Source organism: Sebastes fasciatus, chromosome 5, assembly GCF_043250625.1.
Source record: "Sebastes fasciatus isolate fSebFas1 chromosome 5, fSebFas1.pri, whole genome shotgun sequence".
Taxonomy (NCBI): domain Eukaryota; kingdom Metazoa; phylum Chordata; class Actinopteri; order Perciformes; family Sebastidae; genus Sebastes; species Sebastes fasciatus.
Genome location: NC_133799.1, coordinates 1,874,418 through 1,892,146, shown reverse-complemented (window position 1 = coordinate 1,892,146; position 17,729 = coordinate 1,874,418). Strand labels below are relative to the sequence as shown.

Below are 17,729 nucleotides of genomic sequence, written 5' to 3'. Positions count from 1 at the left end.
TGGTTAATCATTGCAGTCCACAGTAAGTTATTATACAGTTAATCCCCTCACGGTTTGTTGTTGTTGGAGTCTTTCACACTTCGCTGTGATACAAGAGGTAAAAAAAGAGGCTTGCTTTAAAGGGATAGTTCAGGTGTTTCTCAGTGTAGTTGTATGAGGTTCTTCTCCATATAGCCGGTGTATTACCTACAGTAGATGGAGTCTGGAGAAACAAAGCAATGTACTGCTGTGGACGAATATTTTAGACACCTAAAACAATCTATATCAGGTTCTATATACGGGATTCAGAGCATTAATACATCAGCAAACAACTATTGTCTATATAAAGACATAGAGGAGTAATGCCTACCTGAGCAGTGTACGCTATATTTAGATTATTTTTACCGTGAGACTGCCGTTTCCGAAAGGGGAACTGATGCCGTTGTATCCATCTACGCTCTCGTCAAAGCCACCAGACTCCTTTGACAAAAACAGTGATTTTACCTCTCAGAACACAGGAGTTGCTGGTCTACCGCTGCCTCCATCGGCTAGTCAGTTTGTGTTATTGAGTGACTTTTAGTGAATTTGAAATAACCAAAATGAAACAATAACACAAACAAACTAACCGATCGATGCAGCGGTAGACCAGCACCTCCTGTGTTCTGAGAGGTAAAATTACTGTTTTTGTGAATGGAGTCTGGTGGCTTTGAAGAGAGCATAGATAACGGCTTCAGTTCCCCGTCAGAAATGGCTGTCTGACAGCGAGGTGAAGCGTTGAAAATATTCTAAATAGAGTGTACACACTGACATAGGCCACACAGACCAGATCCACTCCTTCCGTTCTTACCTTTCACAATAAAAGCCCTAGACATATAATATTCGTAGGCGCGTATTTTGCATTTTTGTGTCGTTTATTCGCCACGCCCCCCGATGTGGAAAGGCCTTTAGTTTTTGTGTTATTGTGTGACTTTAGTGAATCCGATCTAACCCTTTAAAACACCAAAGTCACTCAATAACACAAACTAACTAACCGATAGATGCAGCGGTAGACCAGCGACTCCTGTGTTCTGAGAGGTAAAATTACTGTTTGTGTCTGGTGGCTTTGAGATAACGGGCTTCAGTTCCCCGTCACAAAGGGCTGTCTGACAGCGAGGTAAAGCGTTGAAAATATTCTAAATATAGCGTACACTTAAACTGATATTGATTTTTTTATGTCCACAGCAGTACATGGGTTTGCTCCCGTGCGGGTTAGGGCTGCACAATTAAGCAAATTTCTTTTGTAATCGCAATAGGGCCTACTGCAATTTTCATATTGCAGTATTTATTAAATTCGCAATATTTGTTAAAAGGTGAAATGTGTGTGTCAAAATACCATTTTAAATTAAATATCGTGGTGCTGCAGAGATGCCCTGGCTGTTTTGTGAGTATGAGTACGAGTACATGAGCACAGTATCGGACCCGATACCCGATACTGGCATCAGTATACAGTAATGGACGTCGGTGTTAAAGACATGCAGGACGTTTGTTGTAGTGATGTCGTGAAGAGACAACATCACTACAGGTCTCCAGGTGCAGGTGCAGACAGCCGCTGACTTGACAGCTGGAATGCCACTGAGCTCAGGAATGTGCTGGTCATTGCACGCCGTTCACGGTTCACCTCTCTCACCCGAAACATGACTGGTCTGATTGTAGGCTCTGCTGAAGGGGGGTCTTTGTCAGACCCTCAGGGGCCGAGTGGAATCCACCGGCTCACCTGCTGTAAGTGCAGGTTGGCTGCGTACATCCTCAGCATGTTTCTGAACCTGAATACTGTTCATGATGCTGCTCTTCATCCTGACAGATGTTAATAAAGCGAATGCATCCGTCTGTCCGAGCCTCACGTTGTAAAAGAATCTCACACCTTTGGTCAAATCAAAGCCAGATACGCTCACAATGAGAACCTTGTTTGGCCCGTATGCCTGATTGCTTCCCTCACAATAGATCACTGTGGATTTTATTGCCTTCCTATCAGCTTTAGGCCGCCACCACTCTTTGCTAATCTCCTCGCTTGTCACCAGACCTCTTGCTGGTGTGCCAGAGCACGTTAATGAGGAATAAAAACCTTGTTTGTGTCACTCAAGCAGGAGTGTTTTCCCCCATTTATCCCATTTAGAATAGTCGTTATCTAAAGGCAACTGTTGAGACAACTATAAGCTACACAGCTGTAACTATCTGCTTTAACATCTGTACAGATAAAATGGCAAAAGAACAGACATATTAGTTTTTTTCATAAGAAACGTGTTGCAGACAAGTTTTATTCTGGTGTTCAAGAAGAAGAAGTTCATGACCAAACATTTTAGAAAAGCCAACACTAGGATCAGCATTGATTCATGGAGAGACCTTGGTCTGGTCAGCTAACATTACTGCCAAGCAGCTGAAATATAGAGTGATATTGTGCTTTTAGCTGACGTGTGTCTCCTCACTGTGTTGAGCGATGCTCCTTCATGTCTATGTAGAGCGAGCACAAGCGCGAGCTCGACGCTGACTTTAGTTGACTTAACGGCCACAGGTGTCGCTGTTAACAAGACATTTCTGATTCTTACAAACAGTCCCTTTAAGTTAATTGTCATGTTTAATCTTTATTTGAGTAAATTAATCTGGAGTTTCTCCCACATCCTCTAATGTCACCCAACTAAACTCCTGTTTCCAGGATAATTGAAATTCTTGCTAGCGCTTCAGCTCGTAAACTTTGTCTTTTCCTGTCGCCATTTTCACACCGTGTGCAACTCTCAACAGAGATGAGAAGGAAGCGAGATGAGTCACTCCTTAGCTACTTCCATCATCAGCAGGGAAAAACTGTGTTCAATTCTTTTTTACCACTTTCCCGATCGGGGAGGTGAGTAGCAGGGTTGGAAATGAACTCTTTTGTCCACCTGTCTCTGTGATTGGTGGACTCCAACATCTACCTGCATATTTTTACCAGCTGGTGCTAATTTTAAACCCATTTACTAGCCCATAGTGGTATTTTACTTGACCCGGGGCAAGCGGGTAATCCTTATTGTTGAGCCCTGCATTCTTTGAACCACAACTAACCAGCCCAATTAAACACAACCTGTAATAATGAGCACATTAATATCTGCTTGTGTTGAAGTTGTATTTTGGATGTGCTGCTGTGTGACGTCGCTGCTCTTCTCAGGCCGTTCTTCTCGGGTGCTCATTACCCCGAGGCTTTCAGGAAACAGGGTGCCCTTGCGCCCCCAGAGAGCAACCTGTTACCCTAGTAACGGTAGAAATGCACGTCTGTCGCACAAGAGGGGACGGAAAGACAAGAGTCCGGCATTTCATCCCGTCATTAGCATATTAGCCCCTTAGAGCCAATGAGACGAGGCAAGGTAGGGGAATACTCCGAGGGGACTGGCTGTGACAATAGCCCTCCTCCTCCTCTTCCTCTGTACCCTCGTCCTCCCCCTCTCTGGGGTAAACCCCCCCCCCGTAATCCTGAAGGAAATCTCCCCTCCGTTCAAACTAATTCTGCCCACAGAACTTAGTTCCCGTCACGGCCACTCAGTGTTGAGTATTATGAGTTTGAAGGTCGTGGATCATCAGAGCTGCTCAGACCTCTCCTGCATGTCTCTTTACTTTGGCTCGTCTTTTGAAGAGGAATGTGGTTCCTGACCAGCTCACAACTGGTCCAAACTGAGCTCCAGGCTAATATTAGTATTGTACGCTCTCTTTAGGATAACACGTTTCTCCTTTGTGCCCATTTTGAATTCCTTCATCCAGATGTTTGGTGAGTCAAAATGCACTTTTTTTGTATTTTGAACTTTTGACTAGTGTGTGTTTGACGTCTCACCTGCTGCTTTTTGTCTCTTATAAGTCAGTGAATAACTGGGGGACATATTATATATATATATATATATTGGGGCCTTTGTTTCCTGGTGTTTTGACCTTAATACTCTGTTTTTTGTGGTGATTTGTTTTTGTCTTATCATTCATTATGAGGTCATGCATCATTTAGGTTAAGCCATGATCAGCTAGACTTAGTGTTTCCAAACCAAATTAATCTTCGAGGAAAAGATTTAAAATCATCTGTGAATACTCCTAAAGTATTATTAATTAATTGGCCGTCACATTGTTTAACATTTAGTGTGTTTATTTGTGGATATGGACTGGTTAGTACCGGATACTCTGCTCTGAGCTGGTCTCTCTCCTCCCCTGCCCCCCATTCCAGCCAACTGATTCACTTTCCTAGCATATCTGTGGCGGCCCAGCTGTAGCCCTGACGATAGGCCTAATAAAACCAGCTTCATTTGCATACCAATAGCCGGCGCCATGTGTGGCTAGCAGCTACTGCCCTAGAAACAGGGACTGTGAGGAGACGAGGAGGAGGACTGGGCTCCATGTTGGCTTCTCTTTGTCCTCTAAATAGGCCTCGACTTTAATCCACTACTCATTTTGTGGAATCGTCCGACTTTATTTTAGCTCAACCAAATCTCTCTCGATATCTATAAAGTGAGCGTAGGCTGCAGATATAACATCTAGTAGTTAGTTTTCAGCTGTTGTTTGGACCTGTTGTCATCAGATCATTGAAGGCCTTTAGACAAGGTGACTGAGGGTTCAGGACCTCCTGACCTCGGGGCTTTGTAGGGAAAGTCTTGAGTCCGATGAGAACGTGAGCAAGAAGCAAAGCTTTGTTTAGAATAGTTTCACAGTTCCCTCTCAGTTAAACTAGTTACCGAAGGTCTAACATACAAACGACACTAGACGGAGGCTAAAAATACACATTAAAGAAGTATTTACAGGTGTTTTTAAAACTTATTCTACTTAATGTTTCTGTGATAGGTGTCAGAAGATAACCCGGTCTCCTACAAAATTACGTTCCCGTATAACTAAACTACATTCTCAATGACGTTTAGAGGGTTTTTAACAGTTTTAAACACGTGGTTAACGTAAATTGAAACAAAACAAAAAACGCAACAACGCTACTTGGTTAGGTTTAGTAAATAAACATCATGGTTTGTCTTTGGTTCGTAAATTAAAATTAGTGAATGTTAACTTTTAGTTTCACACGGGACACCAACAAGTGGTCTCCTGGGTGAAAGTCCTGAGTTTGTTTGACCGTTCCATCCACCTTGACTTCCTGCCTATGCAGACAATCATTACAAACTAGGGCTGTCAATCAATTAAAATATTTAATCGCGATTAATCGCATGATTGTCCATAGTTAATTGCAAATTAATCACACATTTTTGTTCTAAATGCACCTTAAAGGGAGATTTGTCAAGTATTTAATCCTCTTATCAACATGGGAGTGGACAGATATGCTGCTTTATGCAAATGTATGTATATATTTATTATTTTAAATCAATTAACAACACAAAACAATAACAGATATTGATCCAGAAACCCTCACAGGTACTGCATTTAGCATAAAACAATATGCTCCAATCATAACATGTCAAACTGCAGCCCAACAGGCAACAACAGCTGTCAGTGTGTCAGTGTGCTGACTTGACTATGACTTGCCCCAAACTGCATGTGATTATCATAAAGTGGGCATGTCTGTAAAGGGGAGACTCGTGGGTACCCATAGAACCCATTTACATTCACTGATCTGGAGGTCAGAGGTCAAGGGACCCCTTTGAACATGGACTTGACAGTTTTTCCCTCGCCAAAATTCAGTGTTACGTTTGGAGCGTTATTTAACCTCCTTCATGACCAGCTAGTCTGACCTGGTTGGTACCGATGGATTCATCAGGTTTTATAGTTTCATATGATACCAGTATCTTCACTCTAGCTTTAAAACTGAGCCTGCTATAACCTCAGATCGCAGGTTGTGTTAATGCGTTAAAGAAATCGGTGTCGTTAAAACAAATTTGCGTTAACGTGTTATTATCACGTTAACTTTGACAGCCCTATTACAAACGTGTGTATTTGTGATACATCAAAAACAAACCTAATCCAGGACAAAAGACGTTTCCCTCGAAACATAATTCACATTGCAGTTTTGTTGTTTGGGAACATTTTAAGGAGACAACAAAATCCCCAAAATATAAGACTTAACATTAGTTTGTTGGCCCATTTTATAAAAGTAGAAAACATGTATACTTAAATAAAATATCCTCTATAACCATCCCCATTTAATAACCCTCCAAACGTCACAATATGTGCACTAATAAACGCCTACCAGAGACCCCCGTGCCTGATATGATATCGGGGTTGTCTGGGAGGCAGACGACAGCTTGGATGGAGGGGTGATGATGTGTAAGAGATTCTCTGTTCTGTTAATCTGCCCCATGCTGGGCTTTGTGTTCCCCCCTGAGACCATATGGTCTCCAGTCTGAGCACCACCAGCTCACCTACCAGCTACATACAGTATACTGGTGAGATAATGAGCCTAATGAGAGATGATGAGTATATAATGTGTCTTCTGTGATGTAGGTTCATCATACAGGGCAACTTCTGTCACACTTTAAACTGTGACATCATCCTGAGCATGCATTAGTTTGACCAGTAGAGGGGGCTGTAACACCATTAATCAGATATTCTGCATATTACTGACCTGTGAAGTAGAAAAATGTGATTATTCAGGTGGATTTGAGGAGATTTAGAGCAGGGGTTGTCAAATGTTTGGGGCCAGAGACCACTTAATAACCATAACACTGATTAAGCATAATGTTTACTACCATTAGTACTCTTAGATATCATTGAAACTGTTCAACCTAGATACTTCCAGCGCCAGTTTCATAGTGATAAACAGAAACATATTTCAATTTAAATCATGTTAATACCTCTTATATTCATTTTAAAAAGAGGGTTATTTTATTCAAATTGCATTTGGACTCAACTTGACAGCATTTATAGCCTACATTTAAAAAAATTTTTATCAGAAGCAAGACTGACATAGTCCTAATAAATCCAGATATTTAAACGTACCAGTCTAAAGAAGACTGTCAGTGAGTGCTTCAACTTTAAAATAATGAACTTATAGCTGTGTGTCAGAGTTTCTATTGGTCCAAAGCTAATTGTGGGTAGTAGTAGTTGACACAATATGATTGTTTTATTGGTGCAAATGATCCCCATCTGTAGATATACAGAATACTTGTTTATTTTATAACCCTTCTTCACTGATCACTGATTTAGAGAACCTCTCGTCTTTGTGAGCTTTTTTTGGACACTGACCTCCCCGACACACTTGAGTTTTCTGCAGTGCTATTTTCTTTATTTAGCCTTTTATTTAACCAGGTTTAACCAGGAGATCAAACATCTCTTTTATAAGGGAGACATGACCAAGAATAGCATAACAGCAACACAGAGTTTCAACAATTAACATAAAAGCACATTAAAATGATCAGATAAAACAACGACTATGTTTACATGCTCAAATTTCGAAAACATTTTCAGATCCTTTTTTTCAGACTTTTTTGTCCGACAAACATTCAGTTTTTTATCCTTATTCCAAAAAAAAAGACAGTATTCCTACTAAGCTGTTTACATGGCTAATGAGAATGAATATTCCTGTTTACACGCAGCCGTTCATACTCAGATTAACGTAACCGGTGGCGAGCACAGCCTCCCTCTTTCATTCCTTCAAACACCTTCTTGAAAAGGTCGGCGTTGTGATATTTGTGCATATCTCAAAACCTGTTCAAACTAGGTGTGTTTCTCCTTTTTTGTGCATCTCTGCAAACTGTCAGCTGGTCTGTTTGTGTAAAACACACAGAGCTGGCTGCAAACAGGCAAGAGGTATATACTGTACTGTCCAAAGAATGCTCCTAAAACCTGAATAATATCAGTATATATCACACATGTCTTAATCTGAAAATGCTCCATTCAGAATAAGGTTTAACTCTGCTGTTTACATGACCTGCATCAAGTTCACTATATTGTTATATTTGCATTAATAGTGGAATATTAGCGTGCATGTAAACGTAGTCAGTTGCACACAGACATCCTGGACTCTGGGGTTGCAGGGTTGATATGTTTTGAAGTTTAAGATCAGTCTGTAGATTGTTCCATGGAGTAGGTGTCTAAAATCTAAAAGCTTTCTTTTACAACAACAGAAAGTCCTGCTTACAGAGATTGTAATTTCCATAATGTGGTGTGCACAAACTTTGACCAGTCAGACCCAGCGGTCTAAATGTCAGATGTCTTCTTCTTCTGTGAAGTCAACTGTCGATGAGCTCTTAGTGTGTGTGTGTGTTCCTCCCCCTGCTGCCCAGGAATATGAAAATGGTGGATATTGTAGCTCAGAAAATGCCCTCTGAGAATGACGTTCATGTGGCGAGAAGCTTTCTCACGAAGATTTTGCGAAGTTCCATGAGGTACGGTTCATCGTAATCAGTAGTACCTTTCCCCTTCTCTCCCCTCCTCTCCCCTCCCCGTGCTCATAATCACATCAATCACTCGTCGTCTAGTGATAATATCATCCTCATTCCTCTCATAGCGACTCTCCCTCTCCTGTGGTTTATTACCTGCCCTCATCGGCACATCTCTTTGTGGTTCATGTCATTAGAGGAAAGAGATTCATCCCATTATTTCAGCATGCAAAACACTGTCTGTCTGTCTGTCTGTCTGTCTGTGACATGTACGCTCATGTTTCTGTGTCTGTATTGATTGAAGGAAATTGTATTTGATTTGAGGTGTTTGTTATTTTATGCTGATATGTTCTGTTCACATTTTTCCTGACATGCAACTCAGAAAGAATCGCTTGCAGAACTGACAGCTGTGCAAAGAGACAGAAACATCTCTTATACTTCAGGTCAATCCTCACTTTGATGTAGGGCTGCTTGATGGTAAAAAATCATAATCACGATCATTTTGGTTGATATTGAGATCACGATTATTCATCACGATTGCTCGTTGACTTTGGAAACATCGTGCATTTAGAAAGAAACTTTTGTGGCCTTCATTTTAAAGTTAAAAGCATCAATCTGGTGCACTTTGAGAGCAAAACTAAGAGGCTAGATGGGGTCCATGTTTCAAGACGGTTCAGCTGGGTTGCCGATATCAACGCACAGGATAGTCTACCTTGATTGAAAGTCGCGCCGGGAACCCCCTTCCCTCCCCGCAGCGAGAGAAGGAACGGCAAGCCCAGGCCTTTCCAAGCCGACCTAGCGCCGGTGGTGGCGCACTATTACGGAAGAAATATGGCCGGCGCTGGCTGGTAGAATTCCCACGAGGGGATCCTTCCCACACCGAGCAGCCGTCGTTGACCTGCGGAGCGAGAGGAAAGCGCACCGCTGTAAAGGAAAGGGGCGCGCTGGATTTATAGCATAAGACAAAATGAGAGCGTCATTGCAAAACACAATACGGCACAATGATCATTTCATGTCAATTGTTTTGTTTTCGTTATTGAAATGAAATTGAAATTCGATTAATTGCTCAGCCCTACTTAGATGAATAACTAAGAAGAATAACTCAATGAGCCCCAGTTGTCCTTACTTGAATATATACGTTTTATTACAACACAAATCTGACGTCAGAGAAGATCTTGGTACAGTTGGTACGCATAGACAGACACAGATATAACAAAAACATAAAGTAACATTTAGGTCTACAACTAACGAATATTTTCATTATCAATTAATCATTTGGTAGGGCTGCTCGATTACGACAAAAATCATAATCCTGATTATCGTCGTCAATATTGAGATCACGATTAATTAACATAATTACTCGTTGACTTTGGAAACATCACGCATTTAAAAAGAAACTTTTGTTGCCTACATTTTGAAGTTAAATGCATCAATCTGGTGCACTTTGGTGCTCTAGTAAACAATTTAATGATCAACACATCATCAGCCTTTCGAAGCCGACTTAGAGCCGGTCGCGGCGCACCACTACGTTAAGGAAAGGGGTGCGCTGGATTTATAACACAAGACAAAACGAGAGCATCATTGAGACACGGAATACGGCACAGTAATCGTTTTATGTCAATTATCTGGTTTTCATAATCGTTTGAAGCCAAAATTGTATTTGTAATTGAAATGTGATGAATTGCACCTAGTTGCCCTATCAGTCTATAAATATCCATCCCGGTTTCTCAAAGTCCAATCGATTATCAAAACAGTTGCCGATTATTTTTCTGTCGATCGACTAATCGATTAGTCGACTAATCGTTGCAGCTCTCTGGGAACATTCACTCAGCTTTATAAAGTCCCACATCATACAGAATCATGTATAATCACCAGAGAGGAGGTCCAGACTGTCCACCATGGGACTCAGGAGCATCATCAAGGTCCTCTTTCAATCTTAAACGTCCGGACACCCGGTGTGCTTTCAGAATACTTAACCATCTTAATTGTGACAATGCACAAAACTTACATTTCTTCATATTTAATACAGTTTTTCCACGACATGCAGGACATAAAGCTAGTTGAGTTGCAGTACTACCAGCTGTAGCAGTGACTTCCAGCTGCACAGTAAGCAGCACACAGTGTTTTCCATAAGGGGGGCCGGTCTCTGATCCAGTCTGTGTTCTCTACCCCTCTCTGCAGGAGGAATGAACCCATAAGCAGGCCTCACTCCTGGCACGCCACCAAGTTCAACGAGAGCCAATCAGAGACCGCCAAAACGCAGTCTCCTCCCACGCAAGTCTGGCACACCAGATACGATGCAAGGTAACTCCTGAAGGGATCCTGAAGTCTGCCTCTTGAGTTTCAGTGTGTTAGATATCCAGCACTGTAGATTAAAACTATATGATTAAAGAGGGTTTTCCAACACTTGGTCCTTTGGGTTGTTCTACTACGGACACTTTATAGCTTCTGAATGTTAAATCAAACTCTTCTGTCTGCTGGTATCATATGAAACTATAAACTAAACAGAGTTTTCCATGGAAATGGACTTTTCTCCTTTTCTCTTTGTGCGTTTCTCCAGATGTTAAAGGTTCATTTTATTGACAATGCTAAACATAAAAGTACAAAAAGACGTGCATTTAGGCTTTTAGCTGTGTTTAAGTCTTGATCCTGAAACCTGATAATTGATTATCAGGTTTAACCACTGAACCATAGTTCAGTGGTTCTCAACACCAAGGGGTCCTCAAGGGAGTTCTAGATGGGCTCCAGAAAAATAGGGAATAGTTTATTTTAACTATTTAATTCACAATAGAAATGACCCCAATGTGAGTAAGAGTCAAAGGGGTGTCTATTCTGATCATAGGTTTCACTTCCTCCATGGTTATGGGAGACCATATTAAGGAAAATTTGAGCATCAAACAGTTCATTTCCTGCATTCTGGTGAATAAGTATGCACACATTTATGGTGTAAATGTCTTTATTTATGTAGGAAAACACAAAATTCAGGTGACAAAATCTCAAAATATTAGAATATAATGCGGTAAGGCTCTGTCATTCTGTATTGCTTTCAAATATTTATTCACCTGTAGATCAACTTTTCTCATTTAGGGACGTAACCTCTTTAAATGTGCTCTCTCCTCTTTAAAATCACCACAATGATGCATTAATGTATTTATAAACCTCTGGACTTTAATAGCTTATACGTGTTTCAGCAACAGTCCAAAACTTTCTGCACATTCGAAACATATCCCACAAATCTGTGTTCTCTAAGAAGTCGTAATATTTTGAGAAAAAAGTAATACTGCCGAGAATAAAATCGTAATTTTTAATAATAATAATTTTGTGCATTAGCTTAAGTTATTGCTCTGCTGGTAGTATCCCAGGACCAGGCTCAGAGAACCACTGCCATAGTTCATAACTTCATTAACAACAACAGTCTGTAGTGTCTCTTTTGGTTGTGTTTGTATTTTCACACGTGTTCCTTTGCTTTCCCCTCCAGCTCCTCCTCCACTGATCTCTCCTCCGGCTGGGAGCAAACAAACCTGCGCCGAGTGTCGGACCAGTTCAGCTCTCTGGGCAGCATGGACAGCCTAGAACACGTCCCCCACCCGTACCCCGCCGGCCAGCTGTCACCCGCCAAGTCCAACAACAGCATGGAGCACCTGGGAGGAGGAGGAGGAGGCAAACGAGACTCGGCCTACAGCTCCTTCTCCACGAGCTCCGGCACTCCAGACTACACCCTCTCCAAGAGCAACGCCGCCTCCACGGAGAACGTGCTCTATAAAGTCAGTCAGTGGGACGCTGGAGGAAAACACAACAACGGCAGGAACAGCCAGAGCCTGACTGAGGGCGTCAAACAGGACGACAGGGTGGCGTACTTCCAGATGCCCGGAGTTAGCGCCGGCCCACAGACGGAGGACTCGGCCGGCTCGCGCCACTCCACTTCAAACAGAACCAACTTAGGACCAGTTTGGCACGTCCCTGAAACAAAGAAGAAGACTGCCTCCCCCTCTCCTCCTCCTCCACCTCCACCTGCACGCAGCGACAGCTTTGCTGCGACAAAGGTGCATGAACGGGGGCTCATCATATCTCACCCCGAAGCACCTGAATCACACGTCAAGACTTCCTCTGAAAGCCGCCGCGGCCACAACCCGTCCCTGAAAATTGACGGCGATGTGTTTCACTCTTCTTCTGATAAATTCAGCTCTAACAAGCAGTACTCGCTGTCCAGCAGCGATGTTCGACAAGGCCAGCCCCACCATCAACGACACCACAGTGACAAAAGCACTTTTTATACCCAGCCGCGGGCGATGTCCGTACCAAAGCCACAGAACGTAGGTGGCTACTACTGCAGCATGCAGGAGCTGCCTACTAACGGGTCCGCACAACACTTTGGTCAGAACCAGAGGAGGAACTTAAACACCTCCCTGTCTACCACGTCCACCGACCAAAACACCGACGGCAGTGCACACAGCCGGTACTACTGCGTCACAACGTGTCACAACCCCCAGTCAGGAAAATCAGAGGACAGGAAGAGCATCACGGGCGTAGAGCTGGCTGGAAATGAGCGTAACTCTCTCAGCCCACAGTCAGTCAACAAAGTGAAGTATCAGCTGCCTCAACAGCAGCAACATGCCCCTCACAGTAAAGACAGTAATGGATACAGCAAAGTGAGTACCGTACTAGAAACCAGCGCTGACGATAGGGGAAGCCAGAGAGGACACAACGCCGAAGCTCCGTTCATGAGTTATCCTCCCAGACAGACCGTCGACCATCGGAGGTCTCTGCCGCCGCAACACGACATCCGACATCACAGCCAAGTGAGCAACAAGATCTGCCCCCAGGCGACTCCCATGCTTCACTCGCTATCCCTGGACGCCGCCGGCCAAGCCGACAAAACAAGAGGCCCAAACTCCGAGGAGTCCCTTGAGAGCAAGCAGATGAGACGCAGCGACCGCTTCGCTACGACGTTAAGGAACGAAATCCAGATGAGAAGAGCCAAGCTGCAGAAGAGTATGAGCGCAGCGACGCTTCCTGGTGCTGAGGGTGAGACTGAAGATGATCATGATGTCTGGAAGTCCACCGAAAGCAGCACCCCGACGTCTGCAGACGGCTCCTTCTCCAGCTCCTACAAGGATCATCTGAAGGAAGCACAAGCACGGGTGCTCAAGGCGACGTCGTTCAGGAGGAAAGACCTGGAGCCGGTCCTGCCGGAGCACCCGGCGGCCGAGGCCTTACCTAACTACCCGTCCTCAGCCCGGAAAGACATCGCAACTCTGCCGACTGTGTCAGAGTCTGGGATGAGCAACTCAGGTAGTCAGGTGACTCGCATCGGAGGCCGTAAGCGTTTTCCTGCAGAAAAGAAGGTACGCTCTTTCTCTGAGCCGGACAAAATCCACGAAGTCGGGGTGAAGGGAGACCTCACTCGCAATCAAAGCTCCTCACTAGACCAGCAGAAGCTCCTTAGACCAGCTCTCCCCCCGCAGATCTATACAGAGACCCCCACAGGGACCAAAACCCGAGGTTTCAGCTCCAGCAGTGAACCAGAGGACACAGTGACGGGCTACAGGAGCAGAGCTGAAGAGGTCCAGGGAGGTCCTCACTCTGCACACAAGCAGTTCATCCTAGACCAGCAAAGACTGGGCACCTTCGCTGAGTACGAGGCCAGGTGGAATGTACAGAAAACCGACCCAGAAACGAGAGCCTCCGGACGGTACCGGTCAGCCGATAACATCCTGGATCCAGGACCAGAGGAGAGATCCAAAACCACCTGTTTCCACGAGAGATCCAGATCGTCTCCTTCAGCTGACTTCTATGGACAGGTGAGGCTCAAAATGACTTCAACAAACCTTTCTATTGGAGTAATCTAAATGGCCGTAACCTGGTTTTAGCCCTCCTCCTCCTGTCTTGTTATTCGGTTAACGTTCTTCCTTTTGGTTAATTCATTACCATGGCAACCAGATTGCTTCGTTTTTCCAACCCAGTTTAGATGAAACCAGCCACAGTAGCTTGGACAAACAGCTATGTGGCACTGAATTTGATGAATTTACTGTTTATCAGATAAAAAACGAACACACCGCAACATACCGACTCTCTCTCACTCGCTCTCTTCTTCACCGTCTCCTCCTGGCGAGGCGGCCGTCTGGCTGCTGGTGCACCGAGGAGCTGCACCGTCGCACGCCGGCCACAGCGCACCGGGGGAAGCACAGACACGTTTTAAAGGTGCACCGTCCACCAGCACCGGCCGCTCTCTCCTCAGCTCCAGCACCAACACCGCACCGGGCTGCTCTGAGATTCGTTTATTTCTCTAACGGGACTTTTCTCTTGTTTTCTGTCAAGCTGAAAGTTGTACTCCCCGTCATTCGGACCGGTTAGAGGCCCGCAAACCTCCGGTATCGGCTGCTTTCCGTTAATTCATCTCCAGCAGGAGGAGACGGTGAAGACGAGAGCGAGTGAGAGAGACAGTCAAAGTGTTGTGTGAAAATAAACACACTAAACTAACGTGGAAGAAACTAAAAAATAAACCATCAGTTAGCTAATGCAACAAGTTGGGCTAGTTAACTACAGCTAACTAGCTGACTAACTAGAAAGACAAACTGACAGATAAACAGATTTATCAGTTTGCTAAGTGCTCCTGCAGCTCTTGGAGGATGACCTTTGACCTGCAGCTTCGACTATAGTCAGTTTAAGTGTTGTAACTGTCTGAAGTCCTCGAGGTGGCTTTAAGACAAACACTGTGAAGTGGAAGAAACAGGAGGAGGAAGGAAAGAGCCAAGTCAAATATTAATCCATGTTTGTTCATAATGACACACCCTCAGCTTAAGGAAGAGAGAGAGGGGCATCAACACGCTGATGTTTTCTCACTGTTGAAAACCAGGAAGCTGCAACATGAGTTGGTGGGAATCATTAACAGACTAGAAACTCTCTGGAGGACTGGAAGCTGCTGTTTTCTGTGGATTGTTTGGGTGGTTTCTGCAGAACTGATTGTGTGTTTGTTTCAACTTCATTTACAGAAGATTCAAGTTCCTGCAAGAAAGAGTGAGGCAGAATATTCCCAGACGGAGAGTAAACCTGCTGAACCGCCCATCACCGCCACAGGGTGAGTCATTAGATGTACCTGCTGCTGGTGCACCAGTGTGTCTCCAGCAGTGGGATGTCTGCCTGTATGCCTCAGTGAGCTTGTAGAGGAACAGTGAAGTCTTTATAATCTGTCAAAGCATACCAGCGACAACTCTCTGGCTGAGCTTTGTGTCGTCTACTGGAGGTTTACTGGCGTAGGCGAGGTATCTGACCACGTCTGTGACAGTGAGGAAGTGTTTCTCCAGTCCTCCGGCAGAATGAGACGGGGACCCGGGTTCAGGGGCCCGACCCCCGAGGCATGAAATTATCATTAATAAGATCTATTACTCTGCATAATTGGATTTTTAGCCATGCTAGTGACACGGCTCTATAGATGGCATCTCTGTCGATGCTGCAGACTGAAAGATCTCAACAACTTCTGAAATCTGGTTCAGGCGTTCATGATCCCCTCAGGATGAACTCTAATAACTTAAGAGATACCGTTACTTTTAATCTAGCGCCATCATCTGGTCAAAAATGTAGTTTGTTACGGTTAAATCAGGGTTCGTACAAAGTCTTGGAAGTTTGAAAAATGCAAAATTTCAACCGTTATGTTTTCAAGGGTTAGCAATATGCTTGAATTTGAATATACTCAACATAATCTGGTGTTTCATGATCTACACAATCACTCACACTCACGTAAACCAAAAGTATTTTAATATTTGAAATGATACAATACCGTCGTCGTATTTGTTTCTTGTCACCTGGCGTCTCACACCCGACGTACATATCAAAGTTAATATGAACTAGGGTCACGAGAACCGGTACTTCGGTACCAAGTCGATGCCAAAACTCTAAAAACATGACGGTACTCGTTTTCTACCGTACCGACGGTACCGTACGATGCCTGCGGGATCCGAAATTAACAGTCGCCAAGCGCCAAATGCGGCTGCTTCTGTCCTCTGCTCCCCCTGTCGGAGATTTACGCACAACACAGCGCCATGCAGCGGCGAGATCCAGAGATCCTCTATGTTCGAGAAGAGGACTCACTCGTGGGGGAAAAAACTGAACTGAACCGAACAAACTGAATTTCTATCTTTATTTCCAGTGAACGTTATTGAGACTTGCATTTGATTATCTCACACTTAACTCCCCAGATCCACTTAGTTTAACCGATCCAACAGAATCCAATCAAGTTTCAGGAGAAACCCATGAAGAACTGACGTTATGTTACTGGGCACCAGTTGGATCCAGTTACTCTGCTGTTAACATCACGTTACATCTGATGAAAAGCTCATACCTGAGTTGGGACTTGACTTGAGACTTGGTCCCACCTCTGGTAGCCTTTACCCGGTGAAATGTCAACATGTCAGTGAATTTAAGCTACTGCAGTCTGAGGATATACACTCACCGGCCACTTTATTAGGTACACCTTACTAGTACCGGGTGGTCTTCATCTGCTTCAAGGTTGGACGTGTTGTGCGTTCAGAGATGGTATTCTGCATACCTTGGTTGTAACGAGTGGTTATTTGAGTTACTGTTGCCTTTCTATCATCTCCAACCACTCTGCCCATTCTCCTCTGACCTCTGACCTCTGACCTCAACAAGGCATTTCCGTCCACACAACTGCCGCTCACTGGATATGTTCTCTTGTTGGGACCATTCTCTGTAAACCCTAGAGATGGTTGTGGTGAAAATCCCAGTAGATCAGCAGTTTAATACTCAGACCAGCCCGTCTGGCACCAACAACCATGCCACGTTCAAAGTCACTTAAATCCCCTTTCTTCCCCATTCTGATGCTCGGTTTGAACTTCAGCAAGTCGTCTTCACCACGTCTAGATGACGTAATGCATTGAGTTGCTGCCATGTGATTGGCTGATTAGCTATTTGTGTTAACAAGCAATTGAACAGGTGTGCCTAATAAAATGGCCGGTGAGTGTATAGAGACACATGTACACATTACATGGGATTTATTGTTTTTACCGTGGTATCGAATTTGGTATCGAGAATCGTGGAAATTCACTGGTATTGGTATCGACTACTAGACTTCTGGTATCGTGACATCACTAATATGAACAAATCAAATTAAATAAACAAAGAGACGATAGACATAGATTTCCGTTCATGTGAATGAGACCCAGACCGAGAATGGAGCGCCAAGCCGTGACCGAACGGACGCTACTGCGCTTGTTCCATTTGCCCAAGATCCGGGTACCTATCCAGGCGGAAGTCGAGTCATTTTGTCTTCAGGCGCCACGGAGACACTTTCACAGGAATGAACGGGGCTCCGCCTCCAACGCTGTATCCACTTCTCTTTATACATCCATGGACTTTCCGAGTCGGAAATTCGACTTCGGTTCAAATGGAACGCAGCATAATTAAAGAAGCTATTGGGTTGCATTATGGGAAATGTAG

General features: G+C 44.1%; 1 protein-coding gene across 4 annotated transcripts in view; it reads left to right on the top strand.

Moving 5' to 3' along the window:
• Positions 1 to 17,729, top strand: part of shroom2a (shroom family member 2a) — a 50,727-nt gene that overhangs the window by 23,353 nt on the left and 9,645 nt on the right. For 2 of the 4 annotated variants that reach the window (XM_074636776.1, XM_074636777.1), the window contains 3 exons: positions 10,458 to 10,580; positions 11,755 to 14,077; positions 15,269 to 15,354. In XM_074636776.1, coding sequence (XP_074492877.1) covers positions 10,458 to 10,580; positions 11,755 to 14,077; positions 15,269 to 15,354 — 2,532 coding nt within the window. Of the gene's footprint in view, positions 1 to 3,414; positions 3,749 to 8,180; positions 8,283 to 10,457; positions 10,581 to 11,754; positions 14,078 to 15,268; positions 15,355 to 17,729 lie in introns of those variants that run through there. The other 2 variants (XM_074636778.1, XM_074636779.1) reach the window with 2 other exon arrangements.